Consider the following 15475-nt stretch of genomic DNA (forward strand, 5'->3'; position numbering starts at 1 on the left):
GTTAGTTTATTCGCAAGTTATTGCCAAATTAATATGGAGGGTGTATGTACTTTTTTTTTTCAGTCCCTTAAAGTGTTCTGGAAATAACTTCTATAAATTTTGAAACTGTGTTTCTCTTAACTTGAACATATGCTTGAAGTGGTTTATTACGAACTGGACAAAAGTAACTGTGATAGATTAATTACAAGTAATTCGGTTAGAAACACTGTTGTTTGTATTTTAGTTCCAAAACCTGCCGCCCGCACTCGTTCGCTGGTCAAGTAATAATATATTACAAATATGTTTGTAATGTAACAATAATTTGATTGGTTAATAATAATAATAATAATAATAATAATAATAATAATAATAATAATAATAATAATAATAATAATAATAATATAATGAAGCTGTAAACAGTTTCGTGAGAGTGAAATTTCCATCGATGAGAAGCATCTTAGTTTACATCTTTAGATTAATTAATCCCGTGTCAGTTTTATGCTGGATTTTGGTCTGGTGCAGAAATTTTCAATCACTGAAATCAGAATTAAAAACATATAAAATTGTAAAATTTGTACTGTTTACAATGACTATTTGTAAGTACAATTTTTACCATTTTATATACTGGTACATATTTTTTAACTGTATTGGACGTGGTCACACGGACACTATTAAAGAATCTTAAAGCTACTTAAATCACTTGGAAACGAGGATATTAAAATTATATTTTTAAAAATCCAGTTCTAGTGTTGCAGTACACTGTAATATTAGAAATTGCTATTTAGAACTACAAACTTTGTAGCACTTTGTAGTAGAAAGTAACTTGAACATTATAAAACAGGCTACATAATCAAGTAAAAAATAAGAAAATATATTTCTTCTATCTACTTGACTTCGTGCCAGAAATGGAAAAATGGAATTTTCACTAAAGACTTCATAAAATTTATATAGAAAATTCAATTACACTAATTATCCAAAGTTATTTGTATTTTTTAGAACAATTACTTCAGTATATTCAGTTTGTTATTACATTCACCTCTCTTCCTAATTCCATTATATTCACTTCACTTCACACTAATAAAGCACTACACAATTAATAAGGAATAATTCAAGTTTATATTGAATTTTAAATGCTAGTTTGTAATTTAAATATTTGGCTATATAACGCATAACATTTTCACTTACGTAATTCTACATTTATTTCTTTTCAAAATTGACCAAAAGTATATTTTCTTTCGCTTGTCTTTGATATGAATTCTCTTGCAATGGTGTTTAGATCTAAGTCTGGTCGCTACACATATGCAACAATAGCAAATGAGCCAATCTTTTCTGCGTCATGGACGTCCTCAAATATGTCTTTAGACGACACAAATAGCTGAATGATCTTTCGCAAATGCTCAAGAAGCTGGCATAGAGAGAACGAAAGTCCCTAGACGAACAACTTGGTCGAGAAGGCTGCGAACAGTTGGGGGTGGTCGTCAGCGACTCAGTCGTCATTAAAGTAGGTGGAAGCAGCCTGAGCTGAGTTCATAATCTATCCAGGTTAAAATCCGACTCGTGAACTCCCAATTCCGGCTTCAAATAATCTCTTGAGAGAAGCCCACCAGCACATATAGCTCCTTCACAAAATATCTTCTAGAGTTTTATGAGTTGTTTGAGGCCTGGCTGATTGAAACGACGCTGCACTTCATTCAGCAAATAGTCAATGATTTCGAAGTACATTTTTGGAAGATCTAATACATGTTCTAGGGTAGCTGCTCTGCTCCAACCTAATTGATATTCTTTTTGATCTTGATGAAGTGGGAAATTTTAAGTTTAGTCTGTCTGCATTTTCCTTTGCTTCCTTATAGATGTTTTCAAATGCACTGTCCGTTCGTAGGTTTCTCAGAGTATCCTCTAGATAGAATTACTGCTGCTCTTTTAGCTCCAGAAGAGAAGCTTCTGAATTCTGAAGCACTTTCGCCAGTTGTCCGCAAAGTACAAAAGCACGTCTACTATAGTGCGTCCAGTAAGAGAACGTCTCTGACAGCTCGCAGTGACATTGCCACTACTCGCGTGTCAAGGTTTTTTCGGTGCAACTGTAGTGGCAATTTAATTAATGGTATAAGACAGAGTGATCGTGGTTGATAACACTGGTATCGAAGTAGGGGCTGCAATGCCCCACCGCATGTGGTAAGAAACGTTAGAGACCATCTCTTGTTGGCCGTGCTTTTTTTTTTATAACTATCAGAAAAAATATAATTCCGAATTTGTTCATTCTTTTCAAATACCCTTTTAGAATTACTTTTTGATTATTATTTGGACCACTTGTATTACTGATGATTCTTTTCCAACGTGATTTGAATTCGTTTGTAGTAGATTGAAATCTGATTAGAGATTTTCGCCTAACACACCAGTGAGTAGGACAAAAAGGCAGCAAATGTTTAGGATTTCTTTCGTTGATAGTTTTACAGGACTCAAGAACAATGTCGGCGTATGTTGTCTATCGTTTTGCAGAATCCAGGTTGATGTTTGAAACGTCTTTCACTATGGCCCATACATCACACAAAGACTCGCATTTTCGTGCCACTTCCTGCAATGAAAGATCTAATGCATGATTATTGCAATGAATGTATACAGCTTTCGGATGTTGAGTCGAAATTATCTTCTACACACCATTTACTTGTCCTGACATAATAGCTGCACCATCATGACACTATTCGCGTATATTTTCTGCATTCAGGTTAAGTTTCGTTAGAATATCTTTGATCGTGAATTCTGTTTTCGATTTTGTGCCATGTGGGGTGATCACTTCCATAAATATTTTGTTGGGTTTGATGAATCAGAGTTAGTACAGCGCAATCGGAGACAACTGTTCTTTCTTTGAAATATCAGTCGTGGAGTCGGCTATGATTGCATAAAATGAAGACTCTTTAACTTCTGCTACCAAGTCTCTCTATATTGCATGTCCCATAATCTTTAAAATTTCATTCTTTTAATTAGCACTAAGCCAGTTGTCCTGTCGATTAATCCATTGATTGAGAACAGGCATATCCATTTTTCTTTCAGCCAGGAGTGACATCAAATTATCCGTACTATGGAAATGTTCACTGATTGCTTGACCACTGCGAGCTAAATATCTAAGACTACTGATTATTACAAGTAGCGACTGTCTTCCTTGTTCTTGTTTACGAACTTGGTCTGAAAGAAGAGCTGAAACAGGTGTTCTGTTTCTGCACTCATATCTTAACCCTTTCACTACCACTGGGACATATGTGTCCCACGATACATTCTCAGAAGACCCGTGGTAATTTACGGCATGTTATTGCCATGAATCGATGTTCCACTAGTAAAGAGAAGCCTGCTAATGGTTCACAAAGTTCTTATGAACGTTATCAAATAGGCAGTAGTGGAAGTGAACGAGAACAATGAAAGTGAGGAACAATGTGCTAGTGATAAAGCAGTGGTTGCATGTACTGTCATTTGGAAAAGGATGCCGAAATGTAAAATATTTGTAATCATAAATACTATCCAATTGTTTTTCTGACAACATACGTATCATAATTGAAAATACAAGATGATCATTCATGTCACTACAACTGGGACATATAGGTCCCACGTAAAAATATCAGTGGGATACATAATATCCCACCCTTCCCACCTCGAAAGACGAAACGGCGGAAAATTTATATATAGGCCTATATATATATATATATATATATATGAAAACAACTTATAATAGCCATATATTAATGTTTCTCATTCCGAAAAAAAAATAATGGTAGTAAAAGTGAACGACAATGGAGTTCGCATTTATCATGTGCTTTGAATTATTAATCCTACCTTATACACTTTTCCTCCTCACTATAAAACTAACTGGATTCTGCATATTGTTTGTAAGAACATTAATTTAACTTTATGGAAAATGTATTTAGGCCCTAAATGTCCTGTTACTCATTTAAACTGTTATATTTTTCAAACTTTAAAATCTCGCTCGACGACTCGTTTCATATTACAGACTTAAGATTACTTAAACAACAATTTTTAAAGAATTTACAGTGTTCTGAGAATGTACACCAATGGAAATAAAGAGAATTTTCAATTCTTTATCATAACTCTTTCTGTATAACATTGGGGCAGAAAAAGCGCCGGGCCCTTGTTTCAAAGAGAAAGATGAATCTGGAATAAAGAATTCTTTCACATTACCATAAAAAAAGCAAAATTTAGTTACTGTTGTGTGATGTTTTTACAGTCTGAAAGTGAGGGGGCAAAACGAGAATCTTGGCCCCTCTGAAAATTTCAGGAGAGGCAACTGCCCCCTTGCCCCCCCGGTTCCGGCGCCCCTGCTAATAGTACATTTAGTAGCTTCAGACAGGTATAGCACTTGCTCACTTTTTAAATTTTTGATATTTATTTATTTTAAGTTATTCATGAAAAATGATGAAAGAAATGAGAAAGCTGAAATGAAAAGTATTAATTGTATTTTTAAAAAATGAACATACGTCATAGAAAAATTACTGGCAGCGGTGGGATTCGAACCCACGCCTCCGAAGAGACTGGTGCCTTAAACCAGCGCCTTAGACCGCTCGGCCACGCTACCACGTTGGGCATTTTGGCTCAAATTCTCTCTACCTATCGAATCAGCTTGCTGGTAGGCCTACTCTGTTTTACTTTTGTGGTTTTGAAAAAAGAAATAATTATCCGCGAATTAGGTGAAAAGTGTTGCTCTCAAGTAAATAACAATGAAATAAATTAATCGAACGTCCATTGATTGAGCTTGAAAACGTCACATTTTTTTTTCCCAAGAGAGAGCACTAACAGACAGTATTACCAGAAGAATATTTTTGACTGCCTCCTTAAAATAAGAAAACATAATAGATAAAAATACAATATATTATGAAATTATGTTGCACAATATTGAAAAAATATATAATAGCTAAAACCGTCATTTTATGTTTATATTTAGAAGTAACAGAGTAGTTCTTAGGGTGTGGTAACACTGCGCCAAAAGAAATAATGCAGATGGTGGTGGAACCATTTTGTGTGGATTGCAGCTAATACTGGATTTCAATTTAAATTAAAAGGTAATTTCTGCTTCAGCTTATTTTAAAATATTGGAACATATCTTTCATTGTATCAAGCAGTGACATTTATTGTGTGTTTTTGTTGATATATCACGTTTAAAAGACATCAAATTTGCAAATGAAATTTATTTTGAAGATCATTCCGGTATAACGTTTAGTCTTGCTTTTGAAATTTTAAGACAAATAGATATATTTAGAAGTTTTCTAAGTGGTACCTTTTGTTGCATCATAGAGATAAATTAAATGTACGTAGTTAAGAGTTGGTGCTGTGTATTTCTAATTGAACGAGACATAGCTTGTTAACGAAATTACCCACAAAATCACAATCATGAACTTTCACCTATTGTTACACTCCACTAAATTCCACTAAAAAACCACTAAATTTGATTTTAATTGGAGTGAATTTTACAATGCCCGCTCCAGCTGGTTTCCTTACTCAGACACAAGAAATTAAACCTGATTAATTTTACCAAAATGGGTCCACACTTCCCAGACCCTAAGCTAACCCGACCTTACTCTATTTTGCTTTCCCTACCATAGTCAGGTATACCCCTGAATATTTTTTTAGCGATGAGGCGCCAGTTTTTTACCTACTTTTTTGCGACATATTCCGATTCGACGTTCGTTTTAGGTTTTGTTAGGTAAAATTAGGTCACCAACATTTAATTCAGATTGTATGTATAATTAATTGCCGAGCGAACGTTGGCGAGTGAAGGCGGGTTAAATCCCGCGGGGCACGTTGTCTTCTGTCTTCGTTACAAAGCGTTGACTTTCTTTTCTGACGTATGTCACTTCCACGTACCTTTACTGTTTGTATAGGTCCCCTACTGCCTTTAAAAAATTGTGTACGATATTTTCTCACTACTATAAACTCACTTCTTCTGTAAATCACCCTGTTTTTCACTAGGTTTGGCCTCCCATTTCTAAACAATTACCATACCCTTTTAAGGTGATCCTAATTTTGGATTCATAGCGGGAGTGTGTATTTTAAAGTTTACCCTTTAACTTCACTGGTGGCAAGGTATAATAAATCGCAAAGTAACTTTGTTGGAATAAATTAAAGAATATATCTGCGTAGTCCATTATTAAGAACATTTTATTCTAACTCAGTTCGTAGGGTAGAAGGGGGGAATTGGGAGGTATGTTTTTGTCAACATTTTTTTCCTCACAGGTTACGGCCGTGTATTTCTAGTTTTTAAGAACTGATTGTGTGTCGCAGGTTGTTCTGCACCTACTTTGGTAGTGGTAAGCTTTCGGCATTTTTACTTTTGGTGCTGCAACATTTTTATTTTTGGGATCTGATTTCCACCCAATTACCTCTAGGGATAATTGGATGGAAGATGATTAAAGCCATTGCCGGTGCACATAAACCCGTGAGAGTGATTAGGTCTAAATGAAGAAAACAGGGTTTCATTTGGTGTATGTAATTTGTATTTTTAAAGAACTATGCAAAATAAGGAGTAATATATTTATAAATTTCAAATATATTTGAATGCTCTTTCATGTCTGTCAGTTATTGTTTATAGCACAGTATATTGTTCTATGCACTTAATCCAAAGTATATCACATATGAAAAAAACTATAAGCGGTCAAAACTGATCGAAAAACAAAAACAAAAAAAACATAAAGGCCCTGATATTCAAACAAACATAGGAGAAGGTAATAAGACTAACGCTAAATAACTATAAATTATTACAGTAGAACATGTGTTGGAACTCTGGATTGATAGGCAGGTCGTATTTACAGCATCAGCACTATTAGCATACGTAACGGCCACTGGAGGCCTAAGTTGAATAAAATAGCTAAACTCACGCTTTCAGTGCGAGCTGTCCCGGGTTCGATTCCCGGTGGGGACACTCGGTTGAAAAAGTGTAAAAAGCTAATCAGGCTAGCCATTCTGAATGGGATTTTCCTCATTCAAACCAGGCAGATGCCGGGGTTTTACCCAACGTACAAGTCCCGAGCCGCTTCTTTCCCTTCCCCGGATAGTGTGCTCGCTGAGGGACGTCAACCCTCATACGTGACGGGGTTAATGGACTCAGATGCCGAAAGCCCAGAAATCTAAATCCTGCACTGTGAAACAAAAGTGTACAGCACAAAAGACAAAGATAGCACAACATTCAAATAAATTTAAGCAAAGATATTACACCCATTTACCCCCTCATCATGCGCCCAACTACCCCGTGGAGGTAATTGGGAGGTACAAATTTTAACAAAATTTTAACTGCTTCACAGTGAGGATTCAAGATGGCTGGTCCTCACGGCACCATCCTTATGATGTTTTAAGGCTGGCTGGCTCAATTTATTGCGACACAAACCTGAAACTCTGTAAAAATATACTGAGATGCAAAATATAAATTTTAAAAAGTTTTCCGCCCAATTACCCTCTTTTACCCTAATCATCGTAAATTATGCAAACCGGATGGCATTTAGACGTTCCCCCAATCATTTCTTGGCCCTTGAACCGAGTACCTTGTTTTTGCCTAAATTGTGGTGAAGGTAGAAGCCGGAAGCCGACGAGCCCTGCGGGGCTTCTAATCCCCTTCGCTCGCTCGTGAAGTAAGTAATACTAAAAATCTTATATGTGCTAGATTAGGGGAGAAACTAAAAGCTACCCCAAACTTCAAGCAGGATGAAATAGTATAAATCTAGAAATCTACTTCCATGTATATAAGGAGTGAATTATATATTGAATTACCTATCATTCAGAATCTCGTTGATAGCTCACCAACTCTCATTCCATGGCAAGCATGGAAACAATACCTTTAAAGTCCTCAACATCATCATTTGAGATAACCAGAAATTTCTCTGTATAATACTTCACATAACAATACGATAATTTGCATTAGCAAAAAGCTAATCAGCGGTGTGCCTTCGTTGGCATGATGATAACCGATTCAATACATGTAAAGGTTGCAACAGTCACAGTTAACAATAATGAAGTCAGAAAATCTACTGTATAATACTCCACGTAAAAACACAATAACAACAATGCATTTTCAATAGCTAATCAACGGTGTGCCTACAACATATCACAGAATCGTTGATAACTTATCAGCTCTCATTGCTATGGTAACGATAGTTCGCAGCGACAAGCCCATAATGTAAAGCCATGAACATAAATAAGTAGAGCTGTAAGAGTTTTTGTTTCTTATGGCTGCAACCTCTATTTATGTTCGTGGCTGTACAGACATGCTTGTGCGAAATGTCATCTTGTAATATAAAACGCTTGCAGGGACATGGGTTTAGAAGTAAATGAGGAGAAAACTAAATACTTGGAAGTGCGCCGGGATCGTAATACAGCAAATTATAGATGCGTTAAAATATTAAATAATACTTCTGATAAAGTGGATAGTTTCAAATATGTAGGATCAATATTAACAGAGGAAAGTCATATCCACGAAGAAATTAACTGTCGACTAAAAACAGGGAATTCGTGTTACTATTCGGTTCAAAATCTCTTGTTGTCGCGGATTCTGTCGAGGAATTTGAAGCTTGAAATATATAAATCGATAATCATGCCTGTTGTTCTATATGGATGCGAAACATGGTCGCTTACACTGAGAGAAGAACATAGACTGAAAGTATTTGAGAACAAGATCCTGAGACGAATATTCGGACCTAAGAGGAACGGGAATGGCGGAAACTTTATAACGAGGAAATACATAATTTATACGGTTTACCCAACATTGTTAGAGTCGTCAAGTCGAGGAGGCTTAGGTGGACGGGTCATGTAGCTAGAGTGTAAGAAAGTAGAAACGCTTTCAAAGTCTTGACTGGAAGACCAATCGGAAAACAACCATTAGGAAGACCTTGGCACAGATGGAAGGACAATATTAAGATGAATCTCGCAGAAATAGGAATACAAAGTAGAAACTGGATGCAGTTAGCTAAGGATAGAAGTCAGTGGAGAGCTTTGTGAACGCGGCGTTGAACTTCCGGGTTCCATAGGCCATAGAGTTAGTTAATATAAAATTTGTAAGTTTCCTCAGGTGAGAATATTTTTTTCCAGTTTTCGCAAATTTTAACTTACCTTGAATCCTGCGTGTCCAACATGGTGCAGTTTTCTCTTTCCTTCGAAATTTGATGAAAATTAGTGTGAACAGTTTAAAGGGAGAAGACAATAAAGTATATAGGAGACTTGTTCACTACTTTATTTCCTATAGTATAGAGATTCCACTCGATTGGACACCAATCACGGAAATCTCAAAATATCAAAAATGACGGCAAATGAGTTAGGTTAGATAAACAATACAATAGGGGTCCCGCAACAAAATATAAATTACCAAGTATAGACATTGGCAGAAATTCTTAATGCAGATAATAGTAGACTACGTTGCACATAATAATAGGATACTCAACGGTGTGCCTGCACTATTTCCGCCATTTCGAATTTTGTATCACTGACATAAATGACAAGCGATAGAAGGCAATAGTTTTTTTTTTTTTTTTTTAATTCGCTTCTTAAAAATCTGACAAAAACAAACACATACTAATCTGGGATACAATTTCGGCAGTATTATCATTGCCACCATCAGACACATTGTAAGTTATGGCGCAACGAGTTTTGCTAATTTAGAAAGATAAACCCAGGTAGCTTATACGCCATCAATAAGAGAGCCTAAGTATCATAATAGCATACAGGCTATCCACAAGCAATGCCAGAAGTGTTGTTACATTACCAACTTGATGAAAGGTAGTTGATTATCATATGGCACTACGTCAGTTTGTTACATGCACAGAATGCGGAAGCATTTTCGTTTAGCTAATTCGTTATATAAATACTAACTTTCGATACAAGAATAAAAGTTTTTTTATTTATTTTGCTTTTAAAACACTTTGAAAAATAGATTGAAATGTGTGAAAACTTATTAAACAAAAATACTTACACAGGATTCCCACCGACTTAGAAAAGTAGGGGAATTTTAAGTACAGATTCCTACTTCTCAGGGCTCATTCCTCTTTTGGCCTTGCCGAGCAATTTGATAGGGAATATAGTTTATTTTGCAACCCCCCCTCTCTCTCTCCTTCTACATACACGGTGGAGCAAAAGTAGGTATACAGACCAGCATCGATCAAGTATGATATCTTAATTTATTAATATAATGAATTTATTTATTTTGGTTTGTTCCGAGCTTAAGGTATATGTGAAAAGTTGAGTTAATTTTCAGTTTAACGTCCCTTTTCAGCAGCGAGGCTATACGAGACGGGAGTATAAGTGAAAATAAATTAAGAACAGATAAGAAAGAAACTAAGTCAATACCGGTTTGGATAACAATAAATAAATGATATAAAATGTCATGACTGATCAGTACGGGACTGTATACCTACTTTTGGACTTTTCTCTCTCTCTCTCTCTCTCTCTCTCTCTCTCTCTATATATATATATATATATATATATATATATATATATATATATCTCCCCTGCTAGGGAAAAATGTAGTTGCTTTTTTCTCATTATACATATCTTGTAAATCGTGACGTGGAGAAACTTGGAAGTCAGGGAATTCGTTCGTGCTTGCCAAATAAATAGAAACGCTGTTACTTCTTTCTTTAATAGCTAAACGTACTGCACATATAAATTGTCTAAAATTTAGTTGACAATACACTTGAGTTTAGAAAATGCGGAAAAATCATTGTTTTTCGGCAAGATGCAGATGAAATATTTTACTCAAAATGCAGACATGTCCACATAAATGCTGACACCTAGTTATGTTATATTTGTTTCGACTTAAAAAATCAAATAAGTGAATAATATTCGTATCGTGGAATCGTGCATAAATGATTTGCGTTAGTGAGGTTAGGGTGATCTTGATCCTTATGGAACTACAAACTTCCATCATGGTTAACTAATTTTTCTCATGTATTTTAATCTATAGATCAGAGTTTGAGCAATACATTTGCTCTCCAAAGTTTGCCGTGTTGCTTCACGTAAGTTACGTAATTTTGTTCGCCGTTAAATAGGTATTCTGAATATTTAATAACTAGACGCAGTGACATTTGGATAATAATAGTAATAACTGCAAGTTTTTCAATATGTGTGGCTACCGTACGTTGTCCCAGGTTAATTCTGGTGGATATAGTCTCCTCAGATGAAAACCTGAATAATAGTTCGGATCCTTCTTTAACTTTATTATTATTATTATTATTATTATATAATGTCGGTGTTAAAGAAGGGCGTTAAACTCAATCTAATCCATAAACGAACTGAAATTTACTGCATTTACAGAACACAAGTGTTTATATTGTGTAGTAAAACGGTAGCGAACATATTACGAAGTAGCATTATAACTATATTTGTCAACACTGTATTATACTGGACATTCATGATAACACTTGCAGCAGATTTATATAGTGTGTACCTACTATCTCAATAAATTTCCTTCTTGATTTTGCCTACGTGCATATTTATATTTTTTAAAATATTGTTATCTGGATTCACGATTCGCATATTTTTAAAATACCGATCCCTAGATTCACGATTCGCAAACTCTCTTGCTCCATGACTTCGTTATTAATGTCCATTGGCAGAAGCAACTTTGCATAAGATGCATTCCTTCAACAGATCTACAAAATTTGCTTTTAGATTTTCTAAATCAGTTTTACAGTTGGGAAGTAATCCTGTTTCAGAAGATGTACTGTATAATCAATCAGCTTCGGAACTTAACACTTGTCTCCATAAATTTACATCATGTGCTAGTACACAAAAATCGGATTTTTCTTGAAAAATAAAAAATGAAATTAAAAAATCAGTTTAACGTCCCACAATTATTTCCTTTAGGCTAAAGGAGATAGATGATTAATGAAAGTGAATAATTGTAAAATAAAACTTTTCGTGTTCTCCCACCAGGAATCGAACCTGGGATTACGTGCACCAAAAGTACACGCGCTTGTCTTATAAGATAAATGTTTCATCTGATAATATCTGGTAATACCCTTAATCATTATATGTAATGTATCTTAGATTTCTAAATGTAAGATACATTTTTCTTTTTAGAGTTTGTGAAAGAAATTTCAACCAGTGAAAGATGTCTGAAAATAGTCCAAGTCAATCTCTTCCCCATCCGTGGCAGCAACATCAGTTTCCGCCATTTGGAGTTTATCAGTATAAGTAAGTATCACATGCTCTCATTCTTGTTTTCTGTTGAATCTAGTCAAATTCAGTTGTAGAGGATTTGAGTCGAGTGCTGGTTAATCCATCTTAACAAAGCATAGTACTTACGTATATACCAGAAGAAAATAGGAGTGCATTAAATTTAGGAGATCCCTAAAATTTTCTCGATTTTGAGAAAGCGTGAGTTCAGGTAAATTGTAAGGGTTGAGCGTAGAATTACTTCATAAGTAGACTATAACCTGTTTTTATCTACATAGATCTAGATAAATAGATAGATTTAAAACTTAAATTTAAAAAATATTTAGAGATTTTGATTTCTGGTTATAGCTCTATACTACTGATTTGATTCGAAAAGTAAGAAAAAAGATGATCGAAAAATTCTCAATGAGAATGGCAGCCACTGTTTTCTACCGTGTGTTTGTTATACAAACCTAGTATGCAAATCTGCCCTTAATACCGTCGATCTTGCCTAAGACCACAGAGAACAATTACGTAATCTTTGTGTTTGGGTAGAAGCGAAGTGCATATCTAAAATTTTTATCTAGAACAATTATTGTTGGTAAGAAAGCAGCAGTTTGAGTAAGAATAATAGTATCTTGTTTGTTTTAATATCTTTTTGAAAGTGTGTTCTATTTTTTTCAGCCCGTATGCAAATGCAGGCTACGGAAGCCCATACTATTACCAACATCCTTATGATCCGGTAAGTACATAAGATCTGCTCTTTTTTATAGTCAGAATATAGAATTGAGTGTCAGTATTTTATTACGTACGCCAGAAAAGTTCGCGAACTTTGCAAATTTGAATTGTTTGCGCTTACGTACAAGGTAGTAGGGTTTTTCGCCTTCGAAGTAGTCCTTTCTTGAGCTTGTGTACCGAAGAAAACTCAGCAGTTGTGGTATGAATGGGCCGCTTCTTTAAGAATACTACACAACTTCAGTAGCTGATTTTCCATAGTGTCGTCAATGGATACAAAGCGACAACGTTCAAGAAAGCTGTTTTAATTTGGGGAATGAAAAGAAATCCAAAAGAAGTCCATTCAATTCGGAGATTGGGAACAAGTATATCGTATTCTGGCTAAAAACTTTATCAGTAATGTTGTGTGGAAGGGCGTATTGTCATGGTGGAGCATCCAGTTTTCTCACTACTTCACAGACATTTGATCACCTTGAGATAGTATTTCTTTTGACTGTCTTCCCTTCTGGAAGAAATTCATGGGAACTTGTGACGCCTTTTTAGGTCGTGGTGAAGATTATCCAATCATTGTGATCGTTTACGTTTATACCGATACCTACAGTATTGTGTTTTTCGTGAATTGACATTCGACTTAGCCCGTCCCAGTAGCTTTGGTACGCGTGTTGTCATGTTTACTTTTGATCCTCTGACATTATTCGTGATGAATTCTGCCGCAGTGCGGCATATTCCCAAAATGTTGGGGGAAAAAATCTTTCGCACGGATTTTGAGATGTTAACCTCTTGAGCTATTTCACGAATTGGCAGACTTCATTTGGAACGAATCATTTCATTAATTTTCTCCAGGGTGGATTGATTTAAAACAGTCTGATTTAGATCACGATTTAGATCGAATTCCGAAATACATTAATTTAAAGTGAAAATAAGTAAAACCTCGTTTCTGTTATTTCCATCATGAAAGATAATAATTATAACACCATAAGACTCAAATGTACGTACAACACAGTATGAAAACGAGTATCAAGCAGAGGATGATCAGGGAAAATCCCGTTTTGAACGTAACGGGGGAATCCTGCTTTCTTCTCTTCGTAACATAGGGTTGTTAAATGGTTAACTATTCCAATGGGGAAATCACCATGGACATTTAAGACAAAACTTGTTTTGCGTGCGCATGTGTTCGTTTGTTCCCAGATAATAGGGGCGTATTTAGAGGGATCCGATCTCCGTTTTTAAGATTTTATAACTTTAAGCGAAATTTATGTATTTCGTGCCGCAAGCTAGTTTCGATTTTATAAAAAAGTGTCATTTGATAAACGTTGCGATATTTTTTCCTTAATGCGTAAGAAACATTGTTTGGGATTGAAGTAGGTTAACGATTGGGGATTGATTCAAAATTCAGTCCCAATACTTTCACTTAAATGGCATAATTATCGTTTAATACTAATTCATGTTTTTTCTTCAGTTCGAGACTTGTATTATACGAGGAGAAAGATTTGATTTAAATGAAAATATCGATTTAAATAATAATAATAATAATAATAATAATAATAATAATAATAATAAAAAACAATTCTTTTGCACCCTAATTTTCTCTGCTTTTGAATGAGTTGTTGGCGTAAGTAGTCTTTCTGGTTGGCATAATATTCAACGAAAACAAATGTTTGTTTAAAGACATTTCTGCTATATATGTATTTCAGTCTTCGCTGAGTCTCCAAATACTGTTTTTAATGTCTGATATGTCTGTAAAAATTTTGAGTCCTGCATAAATTCGTTGCTCTTCCGAGTTCTTCATTTCGGTCTGCAGAGAAAACCGCAAACTGCAACGAACATGTGTTCATACAAATGAACGTTAATAATAAGAATAAAAATCTAAAAAGAAATCAAACTCCGTTACAAAACCTGACACTAAAACTCTGTGCAAGGTACATTCAGATTTCGGTTGATGCAGGGCGCAAAATTTCCGGTTGTCAGGTCGCCAAGCAGAAATTTAGAACTGGCGACCAATGCTCAGTAGGAATGGTTTCTGCCTAAACTCATAGGGCTCCGCTGTTTCTGTTTCGCATGAAAATAATTGTCACTGAGTGAGAGAAAACACGGAATTCGAAGTCTTCATAACGGGCATGGAAAGTGAAGTCTTCACGACGTTGTAATTCCCCCCCTCCTATCCCACCCTCAATCGAAATGGTTTGCCTCATAATTTGTACGTGAAAAGTACTGGCGACCATCATTTTTGGATTGGCCAGTGCGTCTGACATTGAAATTTTGCGCCCTGGGTTGATGTAATTGAAATAGTTCGCAAATTTTCCGGGCTGACCTCATGTGTCAGTGAGTCTTATTAATTCATTATTAATTAAGGTATTGTTAATTTTGATAATTTTTTAATGTTATCAGGAACGATGTGTTTTCCTTCGACAAACGGAGGAAAAGCAAAGTTTAAACTGGTGTGAAATTCAAAATAATAATATTTCAAGAATTTGTTGAGATCTGTGGAAATACACTTGATTTTACAAAAATTTGTTCTTTGAGGGAAAAGTTCATACTGTTTTACCGTAACTCCTGTTGAATTATGGAACTCAAAAAGCACAGGACAATTCAGCTGTTAAAAGTTGTGCATATCATACATGTCAAA

At 35.2% G+C, this 15475-nt stretch overlaps 1 protein-coding gene and 1 non-coding gene across 3 annotated transcripts in view; one reads left to right on the plus strand and one right to left on the minus strand.

Annotated features, from left to right (window-relative positions):
• Positions 1-4476: 4476 nt before the first annotated feature.
• TRNAL-AAG (transfer RNA leucine (anticodon AAG)) lies at positions 4477-4558 on the minus strand. The gene has a single exon. It is a non-coding gene; the product is annotated as a tRNA-Leu (tRNA).
• A 335-nt stretch (positions 4559-4893) lies between these two features.
• The window catches only part of LOC145680313 (leukocyte receptor cluster member 8 homolog), a 51229-nt gene continuing 40647 nt past the window's right edge, over positions 4894-15475 (plus strand). For both annotated transcript variants that reach the window (XM_081750683.1, XM_081750682.1), the window contains exons 1-3: positions 4894-5042; positions 12040-12153; positions 12799-12856. In XM_081750683.1, the coding sequence (XP_081606809.1) occupies positions 12071-12153; positions 12799-12856 (141 nt within the window). In that variant the 5' untranslated portion in view covers positions 4894-5042; positions 12040-12070. The remainder of the gene's footprint in view (positions 5043-12039; positions 12154-12798; positions 12857-15475) is intronic.

The sequence above is a fragment of the Thermobia domestica genome, chromosome 3, assembly GCF_964235325.1.
Source record: "Thermobia domestica chromosome 3, izTheDome1.hap1.1, whole genome shotgun sequence".
NCBI lineage: Eukaryota > Metazoa > Arthropoda > Insecta > Zygentoma > Lepismatidae > Thermobia > Thermobia domestica.